Source organism: Mytilus trossulus, chromosome 1, assembly GCF_036588685.1.
Source record: "Mytilus trossulus isolate FHL-02 chromosome 1, PNRI_Mtr1.1.1.hap1, whole genome shotgun sequence".
In the NCBI taxonomy this organism is placed as follows: Eukaryota; Metazoa; Mollusca; class Bivalvia; order Mytilida; family Mytilidae; genus Mytilus; species Mytilus trossulus.
In genome coordinates this window covers 39,864,388-39,885,377 of record NC_086373.1, presented here as the reverse complement: position 1 = coordinate 39,885,377, position 20,990 = coordinate 39,864,388, and the positions used below count along the sequence as shown (strand labels likewise).

At 31.9% G+C, this 20,990-nt stretch overlaps 1 protein-coding gene across 3 annotated transcripts; it reads right to left on the bottom strand.

Annotated features, from left to right (window-relative positions):
• Window positions 1-6,097: 6,097 nt before the first annotated feature.
• LOC134724449 (kinesin heavy chain-like) lies at window positions 6,098-15,772 on the bottom strand. 3 transcript variants are annotated; one of them, XM_063587481.1, is made up of 2 exons: window positions 15,710-15,772; window positions 6,098-8,300 (listed from the first exon to the last, which is right to left on the bottom strand). In XM_063587481.1, exon 2 carries the CDS (start codon window positions 8,280-8,282, stop codon window positions 6,165-6,167), a length of 2,118 nt encoding a protein of 705 aa, XP_063443551.1. In that variant the 5' UTR covers window positions 8,283-8,300; window positions 15,710-15,772; the 3' UTR covers window positions 6,098-6,164. The 3 variants fall into 3 exon arrangements, with proteins under 3 accessions (XP_063443551.1, XP_063443534.1, XP_063443542.1); XM_063587464.1 differs by lacking the exon at window positions 15,710-15,772 and adding an exon at window positions 13,458-13,545; XM_063587472.1 differs by lacking the exon at window positions 15,710-15,772 and adding an exon at window positions 11,068-11,144.
• Window positions 15,773-20,990: the final 5,218 nt, after the last annotated feature.

Here is a 20,990-nt window from a genome sequence, read left to right as displayed (position 1 = left end):
CAAAAGGTCCAAAAAGTATAGCCAAATTCGTGAAAAGAATCAGAGCTTTGCATGAGGGAGATACATTCCTTTATTCATAATAATTTTAAATACTTTGTAACAGCAAATTTTAATAACACAAAAAAATCCGTATTTTCATGCCAGTACCGAAGTACTGGCTACTGGGCTGGTGATACCCTCGGGGACTAATAGTTCACCAGCAGAGGCATCGACCCAGTGGTAGTAATAAAATCAACGGTACCAATTTTGTTGCACCAGATGCGCATTTCGACAAAACATGTCTCTTCAGTGATGCTCGTGGCCAAAATATTTGAAGTCCAAAGCTTATATAAAAGATGAAGAGCTATAATCCAAAAGGTGCAAAAAGTATAGCCAAATTCGTGAAAAGAATCAGAGCTTTGCATGAGGGAGATACATTCCTTTATTCATAATAATTTTTAATAATTTGTAACAGCAAATTTTAATAACACAAAAAATCCGTATTTTCATGCCAGTACCGAAGTACTGGCTACTGGGCTGGTGATACCCTCGGGGACTTATAGTCCACCAGCAGAGGCATCGACCCAGTGGTAGTAATAAAATCAACGGTACCAATTTTGTTGCACCAGATGCGCATTTCGACAAAACATGTCTCTTCAGTGATGCTCGTGGCCAAAATATTTGAAGTCCAAAGCTTATATAAAAGATGAAGAGCTATAATCCAAAAGGTCCAAAAAATATAGCCAAATTCGTGAAAAGAATCAGAGCTTTGCATGAGGGAGATACATTCCTTTATTCATAATAATTTTTAATAATTTGTAACAGCAAATTTTAATAACACAAAAAAATCCGTATTTTCATGCCAGTACCGAAGTACTGGCTACTGGGCTGGTGATACCCTCGGGGACTAATAGTCCATCAGCAGAGGCATCGATATAATGTTTTGTGACTTTTGATGTAGATATAAAAGATTGTATAACTTCTCAACTTTTTACATATAGTGCCCCATATTACTTATTTTACCATAGTGCTTTATTTATTTCCTTATGAAATGCATTTATAAATTTATTCATTTATTGAATTAAGTATGTTTTCAATAAAAGAGAACTTGTATTCGTGTATTTATATCATGAAAATCATTCAGAAACTAATGAACAGAAAGATTCTTTTATAACTGAATATCATTATTTTGTCATTGTACATGTATGTTAAATAAATTGATTGAATCAATATTAATCTATTGAGATTTTTTTTTAAATTATTTTTCTATACAAATGAAAATGGAATTAGAAAAAAAATTAACCTGATATATAGAAAACACTAACAAACTATTACATTCCTAATTTGGAACAGACTTTACAATTGAATATCCATTAGACCTTTTTCTTTTTTTTGTTTTCTGTACAAATGGATAATAGGAAGAAAAAAAATTAGGCAAACCAGGAGTAAACTTAAAAAATGAAAGAGAAAAGAATTCTGCTAATGTTTATACATTTTGTAATGGTACACATATATGAACAAGTGACAACTCCACAACAGATTTATCCATCGGATAACCAGCAGTGGTAGTGATAAATTGCTGTCTACATTCTGTATATACAACTCGTCTAAACATCAACCCAACAATGTTATATCTGTAAATTGCTTTCTCAATTTTTTGTTCTTCCCTCGCCGGGATCGAACTCATGCTACCGAGATATCGTGATACAAAATCGCCTGCAATGTATCCGACCCTCTAGACGACTTGACCACCCTGGCTTCACAAAAATGAAGTTTTCGGTGGCCGGATGTTACCTTTCCTAGTCAGTTTTAATCTAGCGTCGTAATAAAGTACATTATATATAAGGCATGCAGATGGTACTGCTTCACATCAGCTGAATTATCTATTGTAAAGGATCCTACAAAGAAGTGCAAGATACAGTTACAGAAATAATTATATTTATAATTACGTCTGAACAGTGACTACCCAACAACAGATTAATCAATCGGATCACCAGCAGTGATGTATTACATACAAGCCATTTTGCAAATGAAGAAATTTATGATGTTTATAATTTCAATCTTGAATCGATTAAATATTGTTTAAATGATAATTTGGTATACCATGAGGGAATATACATTATACATGGAAATAAAATGCACGCATGTTATTTACACAGTGAAACTAAAAAAACATTTGCACCTGTCCCGAGTCCATTTTCACTAAACTAGTACACGTGTTTCTTAAGGGTAAAATGAAGAACGCCTCCAGATGCATGATTTTCACGGTGTGTTGAAGACCTGTTTGGTGGCTATTGCCTGTCTTGCTCTTAGTCGGGTTGTTGTAATTGTGACATGTTCACCATTTCCATTCACAATTTTATTAACTTGATAGCAAGTTTATAATGTAAACTATAAATAAATAAATAACGAAAGATATCACAAAATAATCCTTCATTTCTAAAACTTGCTCAGGAGCGTGGCTTTGTACACACTCGATCTTAAGCAGACGTTTTCTCACAACTGTTAGCATAAGCCGTTCACATAACTCTTTCATTACCGCGCTATGGCACAGAGAAGATATGGAAACACATATTATCTTGGTTGGCGATTGCAACAAATCAAGCGAATAACCTCCAGACGTTTCGCATCTTAGGACTTTATATTTGCCATAAAAATCTGAAAGTTTGTGGTGAAATTTCTTGCAATCTTCAGCGAATATTATATAAATATCTCGAGATTCATCAAGTCTCTTTTTGTCATTTTTAACTTCTTCTAGTTTGGCCTGAATTTGCTGTTGCATCATATTTACACGGTCCAACTTGTTTTCTACTTCAAATTTTGCTTTTCTCGCCCTTTCCAGTGCTGATTCACTCCATTCCACTACATCACGAGCAGAACGGACGTTATTTGAACACATCAAGACTGCTTCTCTATGGGTTGTTATGCCTACAATTCCTGCTCCAAGACCAGCTGCCATACCAACTATACCCACGGGTGGAACAAAAAGTGTAAGGAAAGCTGAGGCTACTGTCGTAGTTACTCCAGCAACAATGGTTTTTTCTTGGGTTCTTATTTTGTCTTCGAGCTCACTTCTTGCATCTGAGAGTGCGTTTTCGGCATCGGACAAATCTTCTCTTTTTCTTCTACATTGATCATTGGCATTGTCTACAGCTTTCTCTGTACCCTGTAACTCTTCCACCAACGCATTAAGATACGAATCTATTTCCTTTAACTTGTCATCGTTTACCTTCAAGTCAGCCACGCATCGCTCGAAGTCGGAATGTATCTGTTGTAATAAACTTTCAGCGTATGCATTCATTTCATCAAACTCCGTTTTTGCCTTTTCAATCAAAGGAAACAGAACCTCAGCTATGTATTTGTAATCATCGTTACATGTACTTCCAGTTTTTTCATCCAAGTACTGAGTAAACACGGAAAAATATTCCAGACCTTTCAACAGATAATTTAGAACTTTTTCAAAACTGTATTTATATTTCTCATGAATTCTGGCCTGCACAACTGACATATTTCCTGTAATTGTAATAGAACATATTATTACCTAAACATGGGTTAGCTTTATGATGCCATGAAGTGTATTTTATCGAATTTTTAGCCAGTTTCTTTCGTTTTACCGAGTGTAATTTAAAAAAAAAGTATTTTACCTCCTCTTGTTCTTAATAATTCTTTTTGGTCGACATATGTGCCATGATGAACACGACTGATACCACTACCGGAGAAAAACTTGCTTACCCTTCCGGTGCGCTTGAGATTATTTCTGTATTTTGATGGGTTTCGTGTTATGCAAGTTTTTCTTCTTTCTTCCTGTGTAGTGTTTTAGAGACTTGTTTTTCTTTCCATCATTTTTCGATCGGCAATAGTGTGTTATTTTTTTCTTAGTGAATTATGAATAATTGTCTCATTCTATTTCAGCTCTTTATCGTCGGTATAAGTTTTTGTATTTTCTCGAGCGTCACCAGAGAAAAATAATTGGCTAAATGCACATATGGTAAGTAAAAAGTGTATCTTTAATGATTTTACTTGTTCAGAGACAGACATGAAAGAACAGTGATGAATCCAGGATGTTAATAAAAGGAGGTGTTTGTAGGAGAGACCCATCGAAAACGTTTTTTTAAAACATTTGGACCCGTCAATAAATAGAAGTAAATGTAATATAATATATTCGTCCTGAAAAAGCATGCCGATCGCGTGGTTAAGATTATATAGTAAGTGCTCTTTATCTTTGAAAGCATGTTTAATTATCTAGTAAAACTAAAATCGAACTCATATAAATATTTGGTGTAAGGATTTTATTCGCTATTAATAATTTGTGTAATACTATTTAAAAAATATTTTTTAATTTTTTTAATGTATTTTACATTTTTTGCTGCGGGTTATATGTTATCATAACGACATATATCGAAATCATTCACATGAAAAGATTAAATTTGGAACACCCTTAATTCTATCCTTAAATAGCTCATGAAATTTGATGTTCTAATCACACTTTTTTTTCGGTACAAGGAAACCTGACTTGTGTTGATTACACCTAATCTCATTTGGTCTCACGTGGAAGTAAAAAATATCAAAGGTACTAGGATAATTGTCGCATTGGCTATTATTCATCATCTTCTTTTTTCGTATCAAAAAGTTAGTTTGTAACCCTTCAATTGATCTTGATTGTCTCGTGTTGTATCGTTTAAGTGGTTTATTTAAATATTTCTTCGTAAATATAGATTTCAAATCTTTTCGAAAAATATACAATGAAAACTTCCTGAAGATTAGAATTTCCGGACAATAGGTATAGAAAATGAAACTAAAGTGGAATCATTTATTATCAATGTGTACCAATTTTTGTAGATTCAGGAAATCTTAAGTGGATATTTGAAGTCGTTATTTTGACAGACTTTGCTTACATTCTATGGATAAGTAGCAATTCGATGAACATTGAAATTCATTGTTCCAGGCTAGCCACAAATACACAAAATTTAAAACAGAAAAACGATTTGTAATGAATCTACAATGAGACAGCAACCAAAGCACACAAATAACAACAGACGCCTCATGAACATGTTTGATGACGAACCAACTTTTAACACTTATTTTTCTCTAAGGCATAACAACGAGCGAAAGTGTAATATAAGTGTATAATGAAATCATGTCTAGGAGGTCAACATCTATTTCCAAATTGAAGCAAATAGATATCAGAATTTTAAATTGCATTGTTTTAATTTTCGTTGTAAACTCTTTTTTCCTGTTGTTTTTATATCAACAATATGCTGATACATTTAAACTAAACATGTGATTTATCTCATCAAGCAGTTGGAACAACAAGTTGTGTAATTCGGTAGAGTATCTACTTTCATGTATTGCAATTTCTTTAAAGGGGCACCACTCACCAGCTATCAAATTCATTTTAACCAAAAACTAATATTCTCAGATTTGATTTTTTACAATGTAAAACATTTATACACTATGGAAAGTCTTTAATTAACAATTAAAAGGCCATGAGCTTGATAAACTTGATCAATAATATATGTTTATCATTGATTTTACCTGTAAAAGAATGATTTGTTTGTAAATCGAATCCGTCAATCAAATGATTTACCTTTGTTTCACTTTCAATGCTGACTTTCTTTTCCATTAGATAAATTTACACGGACAATTCATACGTTATCCCTCCCTAGCTAAGGGGTATAATTGAAGTGCACATGAACACGCATTCAATGAGGTCGAATTATTCACTTGCAATTGAAAAAATTATCAACAATGTTTCTTTTTTGCCAAAATTGAACCATACTGATTGCTAAAAGCGAAATATTAATTAAACATTTCTCTTACATTAACGTTTGAACAAAACAAATAATATTTTAGATTTTTTATATATCTCGTAGCTTGTGCCCCTTAAATGGGAAATTTGTTATATTGCAAACAATTCAGAATAACCTATAACAATATAAACAAGTGTTAAACGTCAAGTGGTTATTATTACATTCATATCACAACGAACGTACATTAATGTCGTACATGATTTCATATACTAGTATATTATGATTTTGTATATATTATGAAATATCACCACCCTTTTTTTTAAAGAGTTTAGAATATGGGAAATGTCTCACTGATGTAATGCTACTAGGAAATGCGTGAAATTGTGAAGCATCATAATATAAAGTACATTCTACAATATTTTCTGTCTAAAAGTATCAAATCATATCATCAATGTCATCATCGGTAAATGTTGCCATACCAGATGTCACATTCGATTTTATTTCTTTAATTCTTTTGGGTTCAATTGGTGGCATATTTTTTTCGATTTCATGAAGTTTTGCGATTCTTTCCTCAATTTTTGCGTTGAATTCCGCTTTCTGTTTCATTACAATAGAGAGTATAGCTTTTTGTGCTTTTTGGCAACCATTATGTAGTTCCACGCGTTTCCTCCTTATTTCATGTTCATCTTTCTTTGGATCCAGAGCTACTAAACGTCCTAAGCAGGTGATTCGGTCCATCAAATATTCATTAGATATTTGAACATACGTTCCAGCAATTGTACGCACTACGTAAGCAACTTGGCTGGCTTTTGATGCTTGTTCAAAAATGACATCCCTAAATATATCAGATAATGGTGCAGCATTATTTGTCATTTGTATTTCACGTCCAACTGTTGCCTGGTCTACAAAATCCGTCAGAGAAGAGTGCAGACAACATTTGATTAGATTTGACAGCATCTGAAAAAATCTCACGAGTTTTCCCCATTGCTCTCTTACTTCAGCTAATGCTTTAATGCCTTTAACTAAAGTTTCACGAATAGTGTCAAAGTCAATCTTCTTTAAGTCAAGTTTTGCCATGTCCATTAAAACTTTTGTAAGTTTTTCATTGGACTCTCGTAATTCATCAGCTGATTTTTCCTGACGTCGTTGAGCATCTCGCAGGGTTTCTTTCGCTAGCTCTGTTTTATAACGAGCATTCTCAGTCGCTGCTGTAACTGCAGAAGAACTTCCACTCTGTGTAGGCATTTTGGACAAATGAGGTGATTTGTTATCAAGTGGATTCCTTCCAAGTGCTTTGTGTGCCTCTGCCTCGAGTGTCTGAGATGCATTCTGAAGGTATTTACTTTTGTTAACAGCTTCCGAAACAATAGCATTTCTATTTTCTAAATCTGCCATACTTTTAGCTATACGTTGGAGCGTATTGCAAATGTCAACAGCATTATCACATAATTTTAATACCCTTTCACGAAGTTCTCCGCTATTCACCTCACTATTGACATGATTTCTAGCTGTTTCAATGAATTGCTGGATGCGACCTAAATCACCATGATTTATCATTTCCATATCAGGACATTGCTGACCGTTGACATCAGTTTTACCTGTTGTAATCTTCACAAGCTCGGAGATATACCTGGTGATTGTTGATACTTGAGAGTAAACACGCTGTCGTGATAGTTCGTTATCAAAATACGCATCATCTCTTTCACCAACTTCTACATTGCTAGTTGATACTACAGTTCGTAGTTTCTTCTGTATCCCATTTGCCATTATATTAGGAAAACTAATAATATTACGTACTCCTTCTATCATTAATTCACTAACGGCAATTTTAAGTAAATTATCGTCTGACGGAATTTTCTCCCTCGCCTCCTTAAAGTCTGATTGTGCTTCCTTTACCTCCTTGTCCATGTTACAAAGTCTTTTTTCTGTGTTTTTTATTTCTTTCATTCTTGACTCTCTTTCTGTTCTTGCGACTTCAATTGCTATTTCAGTATCTTTTGTGTTTTCATCATAAATCCCTTTCGTATTAGTAGATGCTTCAAGAAGTTCTCCTGTCAATTCCATTACTCCAATAAATCGGTCTTCAATGGCTTTGGCAAGCAGCAAGCTTTCGTCAGCGATGTTCTGTATTTTAGACAGTGCCATAGGTAACATTCTCTTTACCTCATCCGGTGTACCTTGCATAAGAAATTTAACGGCATTTTTTACATGACCATCAACGTTACCACTATGAAGACGAATCTGATCCATACTTGTATGTGCCTCATTAAATGCACCCCATCCAGCATTGCTGACTTGAACTAATGATGCTCTGAATGAATTTGGATACCGGAGGAGCTTGAAGCCATCTCTGGGTGGTTTTTCGTCAAGACTAAAGTCTGTGTCGGCTGAAATTAATATCAAATCTCCCAACAAAGCAATAGCACACGGAGCTGGTGTTAAGAACTGATCCCAATTGCTGTCTGGAGCCATCATCATCATAGCATCACTTTTTTTGTCATCTCCTTTGCACAAGCTTGCTACAGCTTTATCTACTTTTGCAATTTCATCCATTACTTTCAGTCAAGATTCCTACAAAATAAAAACATTCAGCTGTATGTTTACGGCATATCAGCACTGTCTTTTTTGTTAACAGTTTTAAGATATACAAAATACGATGTAGATCGTTTATACTGCAATGATCGGTCAAATTGCATTGAACATATATTTATTTGAAATTTAGGGTTACTGACCGTAAATAAACATCATAGTTATCAAAGGTACCAGGCTTATAATTTAATACGTCAGACGACCGTTCCGTCTTTATTTCGCCAAACAACTACAACATTAAAGAGCATTTATGACCAAAAATTCCAAAAAGTTTTGGCAAATACGACAACATGGACAAGATTAAACAAGGAATACAGGTTTCCGAAGTTTGATATCATCCGGACCAAATTCAAAATAGCAATTTCCTTATGCAGAAAAAAATGGATTAAACTATGTTTCATAGCTAGCTAAACTTCTCACTTGTATGGCAATCGCACGGAATTCCAATATATTGACAACAATGTGTGAGGAAAACAAACAGACATTATATGTAAAGAGTGTCAATTAATAGCTGCATCGCCAGCGTATGATACGCCCGTCGTCTTGTGTTTGAAATTTATGCAATAATCATAAATATTTTCGGAGATACGGCCCTAAATGTTAAAACACCCTTTTTTTTTTTTACAAAAATCTTATTTAATAACCCAAAAAAAAGATAATGAATCATCACTAAAAAGTATACAAATCTTCATATTAATATAACTTAAAATTTTGTAAAGTTAAAGGCAATAACCATGAATGGTTTTGAGATACGGTGCGACATGTGAAACACCATTTTTTTTTTACAAAAAACTCAATAATTCTAAAACAAAATGTTGAATCATCATAAAAAAGTAAACAGATCTTTAGTTTTAAAAAATAATCATAAACCTTCAATGAGATAAGGCGTGCATGTGCCAAAATGAATAGCATTAACATCTTTCAAGACTACAGTCGAAGCAATAATGTTTGGTGCGTGAATTTTAAGCATAATCGTAAATAATACATTTTGGATTTTCCCTGTAAACTACTTTATCTTACCTCCTTTACATTTCTAGGAATATGATTGGTTAAAAGCCTCATCGTGGGGACTGTGTATAATCCATATTAGGTTAGGGAGACGGAGCTTATTTGAATACACGGTTAATAGTGTTACGTCCTTTTATAAATAAAAAACGGTAAAAAGAAATAGGCTTAAAGGTTTCAACAGACGAAGAAATTGATGATGAAGATTGAAATAAATTCATAAAACATATTTAAAGCTAACAAGTTGTTATTGTTGGCATCTGTTTTTGTTTGATCAATGGAAGTAGTTTCTTAATATTAATGCTAACGGTATTAAAGACTTGCTCATTTTGATAGGTCACTAGTCTAAATCTCACACGTTAAGATAGTCGGTAAGATAAATTCGTTACATAGTGTGCCAGTGACATAAAATGATATATATTGCGTAAGTAAATTCCATATGGGGATTCGGGCTTCTCTCACCCCATTAGGATTTTATTGACCCATATATACGGTAGTAGGTCACTAGTGCACTATGTAACTAATAATACATGATCTTTCCTGTTTCTCAGTATGTATTGGGAAAAATAGCGATAATATTTACTCGGCACTTCAATAGTCACCTTAATGGAAATACCAATGCAGAACTTGTTAGATTATATCGAAGCTTACGTCGCAAAAGGTGTTATGAAATAGTACAAATAGTACAAAAACAAGTTAATAGATATAGGGAGATGAAGTATGAGTGCCAATAAGACAACTCTCCACTCAAGCAACACTTTATAAAAGTAAACCAATATAGGTCAAGGTACGGTCAACACGGAGCATTGGTTCACACTGAATATTAAGCTATAAAGGGCCCAAAATATAACTAGTGGTAAACCATTCAAACTGGAAAACCAACGGTCTTATTATATGAAAACGAGATAACTACATAAACAGACGACAACTACTGTACATCAGATTCCTGATAGGACTATTTATAACGTTTTTTACATGGTACTGCTTCATCCGTCCATTAAGCCTATGAATGTACAAAAACACGCCAGCCCATTGTAGAACTACGTAATATTAAATAGTTACTGGTTCTCAACCATAACATTCACGTATATATACTACGCCATCAATTCAACTGGATTTAGAACAAAATGTCCAGTACATTTTTTAAATATATGCGTTAAATTACATTAAATGAACACTTTAATGAAATCGATCAACGCAACAACAATACTAATATTCCAATATGTTTTGTAAGGGGTGAAGTTATTTAGTTAAAAGCAACAACACCTATTCTTGACTGAAAAATCGCGTCTTAAAGCATTGCTTTTCAATTTTTGAAATCTTATTATTTACATACGTTTGAATGCCGACATATATGTAATACACTATGCTATTTTTGATTTTCAGAAAGTCACTATAACCATGATTACCTCTACTTGTTTTATTACTTTATCATTTATATTTATACATATCATATTATATAGATTGAACTATAAATATATTCAAGTTTCAGCGATATTGCTACTATATATTTATTGTATTTCAAAACAATGAATTTGTCATTCATCGAACTTGACATTTTGTGTATTTATTTTTAAATTAAATTAGTAGTTAACATTTTCATACACAAAGAAAGTTGACAGAATAAAATAGAAAACAGCAACAATCAAATCTTGACTTCCTCGCAGAAATAAACGTGCACACTTTACATATTGAATGTAGTTCGTATGCAAGCTAATGTAGTTATAAAATAATTTTTGTTTACCTTTGTTGTGATGAACTGAATTCAGTTACAAATTTATACATTTGGCAAAGGATGTAACATGTGTTAGTGTTTATATATAGGATATAACGTGATGTATCAATTTCCGGAAAATATAAGTTTGTTGGTATAACATACATAATGTAAAACATCCCAGTACAAACTGCAACTTATTGGTAATGTAAGATTTCTAAATATCCTGTGTAAAAATAGTAGCGGAAATTAATAGATCTACTGTAATACTTGTATAAATATTATACAATGTCAGAACGGTAGTTTAAAGATATTTAATATAAAATAAAGAGTGTATTGGTTAAAAGAGGGACGAAAGACACCAAAGGGACAGTCAAACTCGTAAATCTAAAACAAACTGACAACGCCATGGCTAAAAATGAAAAAGACAAACAGAAAAACAATAGTACACATGACACAACATAGAAAACTAAAGAATAAACATGCATCATATAAAACATGCTTGTAAAAACTGCAACCTATTGGTAATGTAAGGCTGTGTTCACACCAAACGCCATATACAGTAAACATGTTTACAATTAGTTTAATATAATGTACACTGGTTTCCCATTAAATTTGTTTACATCTATACACCTTGTTTAATTACATTTTGTACCTGTACATAATATGTGTTCACATTTGTAAACTATATGTCATTTAAATGTTCATATAGACGTTTACATGTAAAACCGAATATAAAAACTTTCGGACACCTTTTTTACCAGGTAGGTACGACCATTTGACTTTAAAAAAGGGGGTAGGGAATGGGGTTTTCCTTGAGAAATATTTTAATGCCCAATTTGATAAAAAAAAAAAAAAAAAAAAGTATTCTGTTCATACAGATGAAAAAAAACAATATTCTGATTCCAGAATTTTCCCATACATTATAGTGTTAAATATTGAAAAAAAAAAATTTGATTGCTAGCATCGAAAACAACTTAATAAATAAGTTCGCGCGAGAAAAATTATCTGACTCAGAAAAACACCCATCACCCTTGAAGTTAAGTGGTTTATCCTTTACGAAAGCCATTTTGATGATTTGCAGTAGTTTAGAGAAGCTAAAGATGTCTCTTTTGCGCATTAGAAAAAACGTAGGTTGTAGCAGCGTGCTTGTAGACGAAGAAAAAAGATTAAGATGACATAATAAGGATCACTACATTTCTATCTTTTCTGTTTGTTTCAAATGGTATTTGTCTTTGCCAAGGAGTATTTTATAAAGGGAGGGGATAATGTGGTTTTGAATTCTGAGTGTATTTTAACGATCTGAGACACTAGACAAACAATAATATTTACCAACAAATTTTTGTCATAATGCATTTCTGAGGGAATTATTGCTTGAGTAAAGACTAGTGGGACATTTTTATGTGTATGTCAAGTCGATTCTGAAAGACCTTTTCAAATGAATTATGTGATCCGCAATGACGATGCTTTGAGTTTTGATAAGGGTTAATACAGCTACGGTAACTTTTTTTTAACAAATAAATATATGACGTTCGAACAAATATTTCTGTAAAAGACTTTATCCATACTTGTTATGAATATCACTTTTATTCAAAAATCGTTTCTTCCTTAAATATACATGGTAAAAATGATGTTATGAATGCCTAGTTTTGTGTACACTTAAGCTACACAAGGCTTACATTGATTATCGACTGTATATTAAAGGGTAACTGGTTCTCAACCATAACCTTCACGTATATATACACGTACCCCATCATTTCAGCAGGATTTAAAACCAAATGTCCAGTACATTTATTAAATATATGCGTTAAATTACATTTAACAAACATTTTTCTTAATCCGATCATCGTAACAACAATACCAATATTCCAATATGTTTTGTAAGGGGTGAAGTTATTTAGTTAAAAGCAACATTACCTATTCTTGACTGAAACATCGTGTCTTAAAGCATTGCTTTTCAATTTTTCAAATCTTTTTATTTCGCATTCTCCATTTACATACGTTTGAATGCCGACAAATATGTAATACACTATGCTATTTTTGATTTTCAGAAAGTCACTATTACCATGATTACCTCTACTTGTTTTATTACTTTATCATTTATATTTATACATGTTATATTATATAGATTGAACTATAAATAGATTCAAGTTTCAGCGATATTGCTAGTATATTATTGTATTTCAAAACATTGACTTGGTCATTCATCGGTCTTGACATTTTGTTTATTTATTTTGAAATTAAATTAGTAGTTAACTTTTTCATACACAAAAAAAAGTTAACAGAATAAAACAGAAAACAGCAACAATCTGATCTTGACTTCCTCGCAGAAATAAACATGCACACTTTACATATTTAGAAATATGTTTGAATGTAGTTCGTATGCAAGCTAATGTAGTTATGAAATAAAAAAATATTACCTTTGTTGTGATGAACTGAATCCAGTTACAAATTTATACATTTGGCAAAGTATGTAACATGTGTAAGTGTTTATATAGGATATAACGTGATGTATCAATTTCCGGAAAATATAAGTTTGTTGGTATAACATACATAATGTAAAACATCCCAGTGCAAACTGAAACTTATTGGTAATGTAAGATTTCTAAATATCCTGTGTAAAAATAGTAGCGGAAATTAATAGATTTACTGTAATACTTGTATAAGTATTATACAATGTCAGAACGGTAGTTTAAAGATATTTAATATAAAATAAATAAAAAATTAAAAAAAAGAGTGTATTGGTTAAAACATGCATCATATAAAACATGCTTGTAAAAACTGCAACCTATTGGTAATGTAAGGCTGTGTTCACACCAAACGCCATGTACAGTAAACATGTTTACAATTAGTTTAATATAATGTATGCTGGCTTCCCATTAAATTTGCTTACATCTATACACCTTGTTTAATTACATTTTGTACCTTTACATAATATGTGTTCACATTTGTAAACTATATGTCATTTAAATGTTCATATAGTAGTTTAAATGTAAAACCGAATATAAAAACTTTCGGACAACTTTTTTACCAGGTAGGTAAAGACCATTTGACTTTAAAAAAGGGGGTAGGGAATGGGGTTTTCCTCGAGAAATATTCTAATGCCCAATTTAATAATAATAAAAAAAGTATTCTGTTCATACAGATGATAAAAATTAATATTCTGATTCCAGAGTTTTCCCATACATTATAGTGTTAAATGTTGAAAAAAAATATTTGATTGCTAGCGTCGAAAACAACTGAATAAATAAGTTCGCGCGAGAAAAATAATCTGACTCAGAAAAACACCCATCACCCTTGAAGTTAAGTGGTTTCTCTTTTAAGAAAGCCATTTTGATGATTTGCAGTAGTTTAGAGAAACTAAATATGTCTCTTTTACGCATTAGAAAAACGTAGGTTGTAGCAGCACGCTTGTAGACGAAGAAAAAAGATTAAGATGACATAATAAGGATCACTACATTTCTATCTTTTCCGTTTGTTTCAAATGATATTTGTCTTTATCACGGAGTATTTTACAAAGGGAGGGGATAATGTGGTTTTGAATTCTGAGTGTATTTTAACGATCTGAGACACTAGACAAACAATAACATTTACCGATAACTTTTTGTCATAATGCATTTCTGAGTGAATTATTGCTTGAGTAAAGACTAGTGGGACATATTTATGTGTATGTAAAGTCGATTCTGAAAAACCTTTTCAAATGAATTATGTGATTCGCAATGACGATGCTTTGAGTTTTGATGAAGGGTTAATACAGCTACGTTAACTTTTTTTTAACAAATAAATATATGACATTCAAACAAATATACTGTAAAAGACTTTATCCATACTTTTATTAACAAATCGTTTCTTCCTTAAATATACATGGTAAAGTTGATGTTATGAATACCTTGTTTTGTGTACACTTAAGCTACACAAGGCTTACATTGACTATCGACTGTATATTAAAGGGTTACTGGTTCTCAAACATAACCTTAACGTATATATACACGTACGCCATCATGTCAGCAGGATTTAAAACCAAATGTCCAGTACATGTTTTAAATAAATGCGTTAAATTACATTTTTAACAAACATTTTACTTAATCCGATCATCGCAACAACAATACCAATATTCCAATATATGTTTCGAAAGGGGTGAAGTTATTTAGTTAAAAGCAATTCTTGACTGAAAAATCGTGTCTAAAAGCATTGCTTTTCAATTTTTGAAATCTTTTTACTTCGCATTCTCCATTTACATACGTTTGAATGCCGACATATATGTAATACACTATGCTATTTTTGATTTTCAGAAAGTCACTATAACCATGATTACCTCTACTTGTTTTATCTCTTTATCATTTATATTTATACATGTTATATTATATAGATTGAACTATAAATAGATTCAAGTTTCAGCGATATTGCTAGTATATTTATTGTATTTCAAAACAATGAATTTGTCATTCATCGGTCTTGACATTTTGTTTATTTATTTTGAAATTAAATTAGTAGTTAACTTTTTCATTCACAAAGAATGTTGAAGGAATACGACAGAAAACAACATCAATCAAATCTTGACTTCCTCGCAGAAATAAACGTGCACACTTTACATATTTAGAAATGTATTTGAATGTAATTATCGTAATTCGTATACAAGCTTTATGTAGTTATACAATGAAAAAAATATTACCTTTGTTGTGATGTACTGAATCCAGTTACAAATTTATACAGTTGGCAAAGGATTTAAGTGTTTATATAGGTATAGGGTGGTGTATCAATTTCCGGAAAATATAAGTTTGTTGGTATAACATACATAATGTAAAACATCCCAGTGCAAACTGCAACTTTAACATGTTTAATGGTAATGAAAGATTTCTAAATATCCTGTGTAAAAAGGCATCGGAATTGAATGGATTTTCTCGAATACTGGTATAAATATTTTATAATGTCAGAACGGTTGTATTAAGATTTTATGGAAATGTAGAATTTCTTGGTAAAATTTGCATTATATAAAAAGTTCTTGTGAAAACTGCAACTTATTGGTATTATAAGATTTTTAAATGTCATGTGAAAAAATGGGAGCGGTTTTAAATTGAATACTTTATTACTAGTATGAATATCATAAAATAAACGGTATTTGTATGATTTACTCATAAGACGATTGTTTGGTATGTTTCGTTTTGTCAATATGTTTAGACATTTTAATAATATATAAATATAAAGTACTCAACTTAAGGTACAGTTTTGATTATTTTGGGTTTTGAAGCGAAATAAAAGCGGAACGAAACGAAACAAAACAGAAAGAATCGAAACAAAATTAAATGAACAGTAATTACTGCTACTTAAAAGTTAATTTATATAATTAAACCAGCGGCAGACAGTTGTGAGCGGTAAACAATTGGAAATCAAAAGGATTATTTCTCAAAAGCGGTGATTAAATTTTTATACAAGAAACACAGCTCTGATTGTAATCATTCTTAGATAGGAATATCACGTAGCTGTTTATTCCTTATACTGTAGATTTAATATTATTCCTTAAAGAAGTATTTTAGTTGATTTCGATGGTTAATGTAAACCTTGAATACAATTGTCCGTTTTATAGTCTAGTACGCAAAATCAAGAAACAAAAAATCTTACTAACTTAAATTGATCATCATTTTCTTTTCATATGTCTTTTAACATTCTGTTTTGAACACATGTATTTTATCAAGACATTATTACAAAGCCAATTAAATAAAATTCAGTGGAACTTAAAAGTAAATGTGCAATAAAATATATATATATATATGCAAATCATCAACTGGTCAAGTTGCTAGATGCAGATATCGTTGGCCAATTGAACAGCATGTCTAATATTGGGTGGTCTGAGAACTTCTAGAAATATTAACAGAAATAAGGGGTGAGTGTATCTAAAAATGAGGATACTTTTTATGTGGTCTTCCAAATACCTTTTCGATCCCTAACATCACATCCGGATCTAATGTACTAAACAAATATTTATTCTAAAAACAGTTGTTGGCATGACACGGGTTATGTTCTTCTCATATATGTTATGATGGTATGATACTAAACCCCTTACGGGAAGGATTGTGCCTGATGTTCATATGATGAAATCATAATCTTTCAGTCAGTTTAATTGAAGTCTGGAGCTGGCATGTCAGTTAACTGCTAGTAGTCTGTTGTTATTTATGTATTATTGTCATTTTGTTTATTTTATTTGGTTACATCTTCTGACATCAGACTCGGACTTCTCTTGAACTGAATTTTAATGTGCGTATTGTTATGCTTTTACTTTTCTACACTGGTTAGAGGTATAGGGGGAGGGTTGAGATCTCACAAACATGTTTAACCCCGCCGCATTTTTGCGCCTGTCCCAAGTCAGGAGCCTCTGGCCTTTGTTAGTCTTGTATTATTTAAATTTTAGTTTCTTGTGTACAATTTGGAAATTAGTATGGCGTTCATTATCACTGAACTAGTATATATTTGTTTAGGGGCCAGCTGAAGGACGCCTCCGGGTGCGGGAATTTCTCGCTACATTGAAGACCTGTTGGTGACCTTCTGCTGTTGTGTTTTTTCATTTTGGTCGGGTTGTTGTCTCTTTGACACATTCCCCATTTCCATTCTCTATTTTATTGACACCGTCTGTTTGTGGCATAACATCGTGGCCACAAGTTAAATGTGTTTCTGTTTAGTATTAAATTTATATTAAGATCCATTTTGTTACATTTTGTGATCAATTTTATTTGGCAATCGCCAATGGCAGTTGGTCGCCCTGTTAGTCAAATGCGTTTTGTTTAAATATACAATGTTTTGGTCTTTTGGAAAATGTTGTTTGTGCTATTTTTAGACCCTTCTACAGCGAAATTTGTTTTCCATGCACACTTATACAAATTACGATTTTTATCCAACGAAATCATAGATTTGAACGTAGTTTTCAATTTAGACTCGTTTGTATTTTTTCGTTTGGGCTTGTATCATATTTTCGCTGTTTACATGATCTGTTCATCCTTTATTGACTCTTAAAATTCAAGAGTTTATTTCAAAAAAGAGGGTACTTTTTCTAAAAATGAGGGTACTTTTTATATGGCCTTCCAAATACCGTTCCGATCCCTAACATCACTGAAGAGACATTTATTGTCGAATTCCGGATCTGGTGTACTAAAAAATATTGACACCTTATGTTTGTGGCATAACATCGTGGCCACAAGTTAAAACAAATTTTCTGTTTAGTATTAAACTTATATTAAGATCAATTTTGTTACATCTTGTGATCAATCTTATTTGGCAATCGCCAATGGCAGTCAGCAGGGTTAAATAACATCAGTTGTTCGACCTGATAGTCAAATGCGTTTTGTTTAAATATACTTTTTCACTTTTTTTATCTTTTGGAAAATTTTGTTTGTGCTGTTTTTATACCCTTCTACAACGAAATGTGTTTTACATGCACACGTATAAAATGTGCGGTTTTTATCCAACGCAATCATAGGTTTGAACGTAGTTTTCAATTTAGATTTGTTATATTTTTTGTTTGGGCTGGTATCATATTTTTCCTCCGGTTTATAAGATCCGTTCATCCTATATTGACTCTTAAAATCAAGAGATTATCTAAAAATGAGGGTACTTTAATTGAAAATGAGGGTACTTTTTATTTGGCCTTCCAAATACCTTTTCGATCCCTAACATCACTGATCGAAGAGACATTTATTTTCGAAATCCGGATCTGATGTACTAAAAAAATATTGTCACCGTATGTTTGTGGCATAACATCGTGGCCACAAGTTAAATTTGTTTCTGTTTAGTATTAAATTTATATTAAGATCCATTTTGTAACATCTTGTGATCAATTTTATTCGGCAATCGCCAATGGCAGTCAGCAGGGTTAAAGAACACCAGTTGTTCGCCCTGTCAAATGCGTTTTGTTTAAATATACTTTTTCACTTTTTTGGTCTTTAGGAAAATGTTATTTGTGCTGTTTTTATACCCTTCTACTACGAAATTTGTTTTACATGCACACGTATAAAAATAATGATTTTTATCCAACGCAATCATAGGTTTGAACGTAGTTTTCAATTTAGATTCGTTTAATTTTTTTCGTTTGGGCTTGTATCATGTTTTTCCTCCGGTTTATATGATCCGTTCATCCTATATTGGCTCTTCAAATTTTATTCTTTCTAAAAATGAGGGTACTTTGATTTAAAATGAGGGTACTTTTTATATGGCCTTTCAAATACCGTTTCGATCCTTAACATCACTGAGGAGACAGTTATTGTCGAAATCCGGATCTAATGCACTAAAAAAATATTGACACCATATGTTTGTCGCATAACATCTTGGCCACAAGTTAAATTTGTTTCTGTTTAGTATCAAATTCATATTAAGATCAATTTTCTTACATCTTGTGATCAATTTTATTTGGCAATCGCCAATGGCAGTCAGTAGGGTTAAAGAACATCAGTTGTTCGACCTGATAGTAAAATGCGTTTTGTTTAAATATACTTTTTCACTTTTTTGGTCTCTTGGAAAATGTTGTTTGTGCTGTTTTTTCGACCCTTCTACAACGAAATTTGTTTTACATGCACACGTAAACAATTTGTGGTTTTTATCCAACGCAGTCATAGGTTGAACGTAGTTTTCAATTTAGACTCGTATATATATACAAACAAGTCTAAAAATATGACGAACCATACAAATATATATACCCACTGGATCTCAGAGAGATAGAGATACATGGTTTATACAATTACAAGTCTGACAATACATATATTTTTTCGTGTTTGTAGTATTGCCAATTTTTATGATCCAATACCTATAAAGTTTACTGGTTGGTAGATTCTTATAGACTCTATAGATATTTATATATGTATATATATAGATAGCACGTCAAAAAGGGTACAACATCACCATTAAATAATTATAAAATTAACAAATATTAGATATTTCGGGTAACAGATATCCTTCTTTAATAATAGCACGATGTCAAATGAATCATGTCAGTATATTAAAATTGAGACACTATCGAAATCTTGAAAGTATATACAATTTAAGCGGACACCACAGACGCTGGTACAATTTTAAAATTTCCAAACACGGCGCAAAGATTGCAAAGATATGCCAAATAAAAATAGTTATTTTTGACGTGAACTAGCACAACTCTAAATTGCAAAAGGTTGTGACAGTTTAGATGTTATAACTACATGGAGGACAGTCCTCAACTGAATTTGACATCGTGCTATTATTGAAGAAGGATATCTGTTATCCGATATATATAATATTTGTTCATTTTATAGTTATTTAATGGTGATGCTTTTTGGCTTGTTATATATTATATTTTGTAGTGAACAGAATCATATTACATGATCCATCGCTCTTTAAGATTAACCGTTGACTATTTATTCTGTCATTTTATTAAAAAAAATGACACAGACATTGAAGATACGATAAGATAATTTGTCAGTAGTCCCACTACCTACCATGAACTGAAATGTCTTCTTAGATTCAGTAGGTAAATTATGTGAAAATCCAAGATTTAAAACATTCTTATATTAGAGACAATGACATCATTGTTAAAACTTCTTGTAAATGTTACGGTTGATAAATTATGAAATTGATCGGACCTCTGATGTACTAATTAGGTTATAAAATTATCAATAGGAATTTATTTCTCTTATGTAATTTGACACTAATTAATAAAGGTGAAATACCTGACAAAGTGCTTTACACACTAAAATTATTTGACACTATTTAATATAATAAGGGTGTAGTTCAGAATTCTCAGCCGGTATTATTTTCTTAGGTTTACAGAAATTTAAGATACTCATCTTCGGACTTTAATGAAGTCTCGGTAAAACCCCGCGCTCTAATTTTCATAGTATATACCTTTCTATACAATATCCAATTTAGCACATATTTACAACTGTAATTAGTCTATTGACATGTTTTGGCTGACTGGATGTAGCTCATTTACGTAGTTT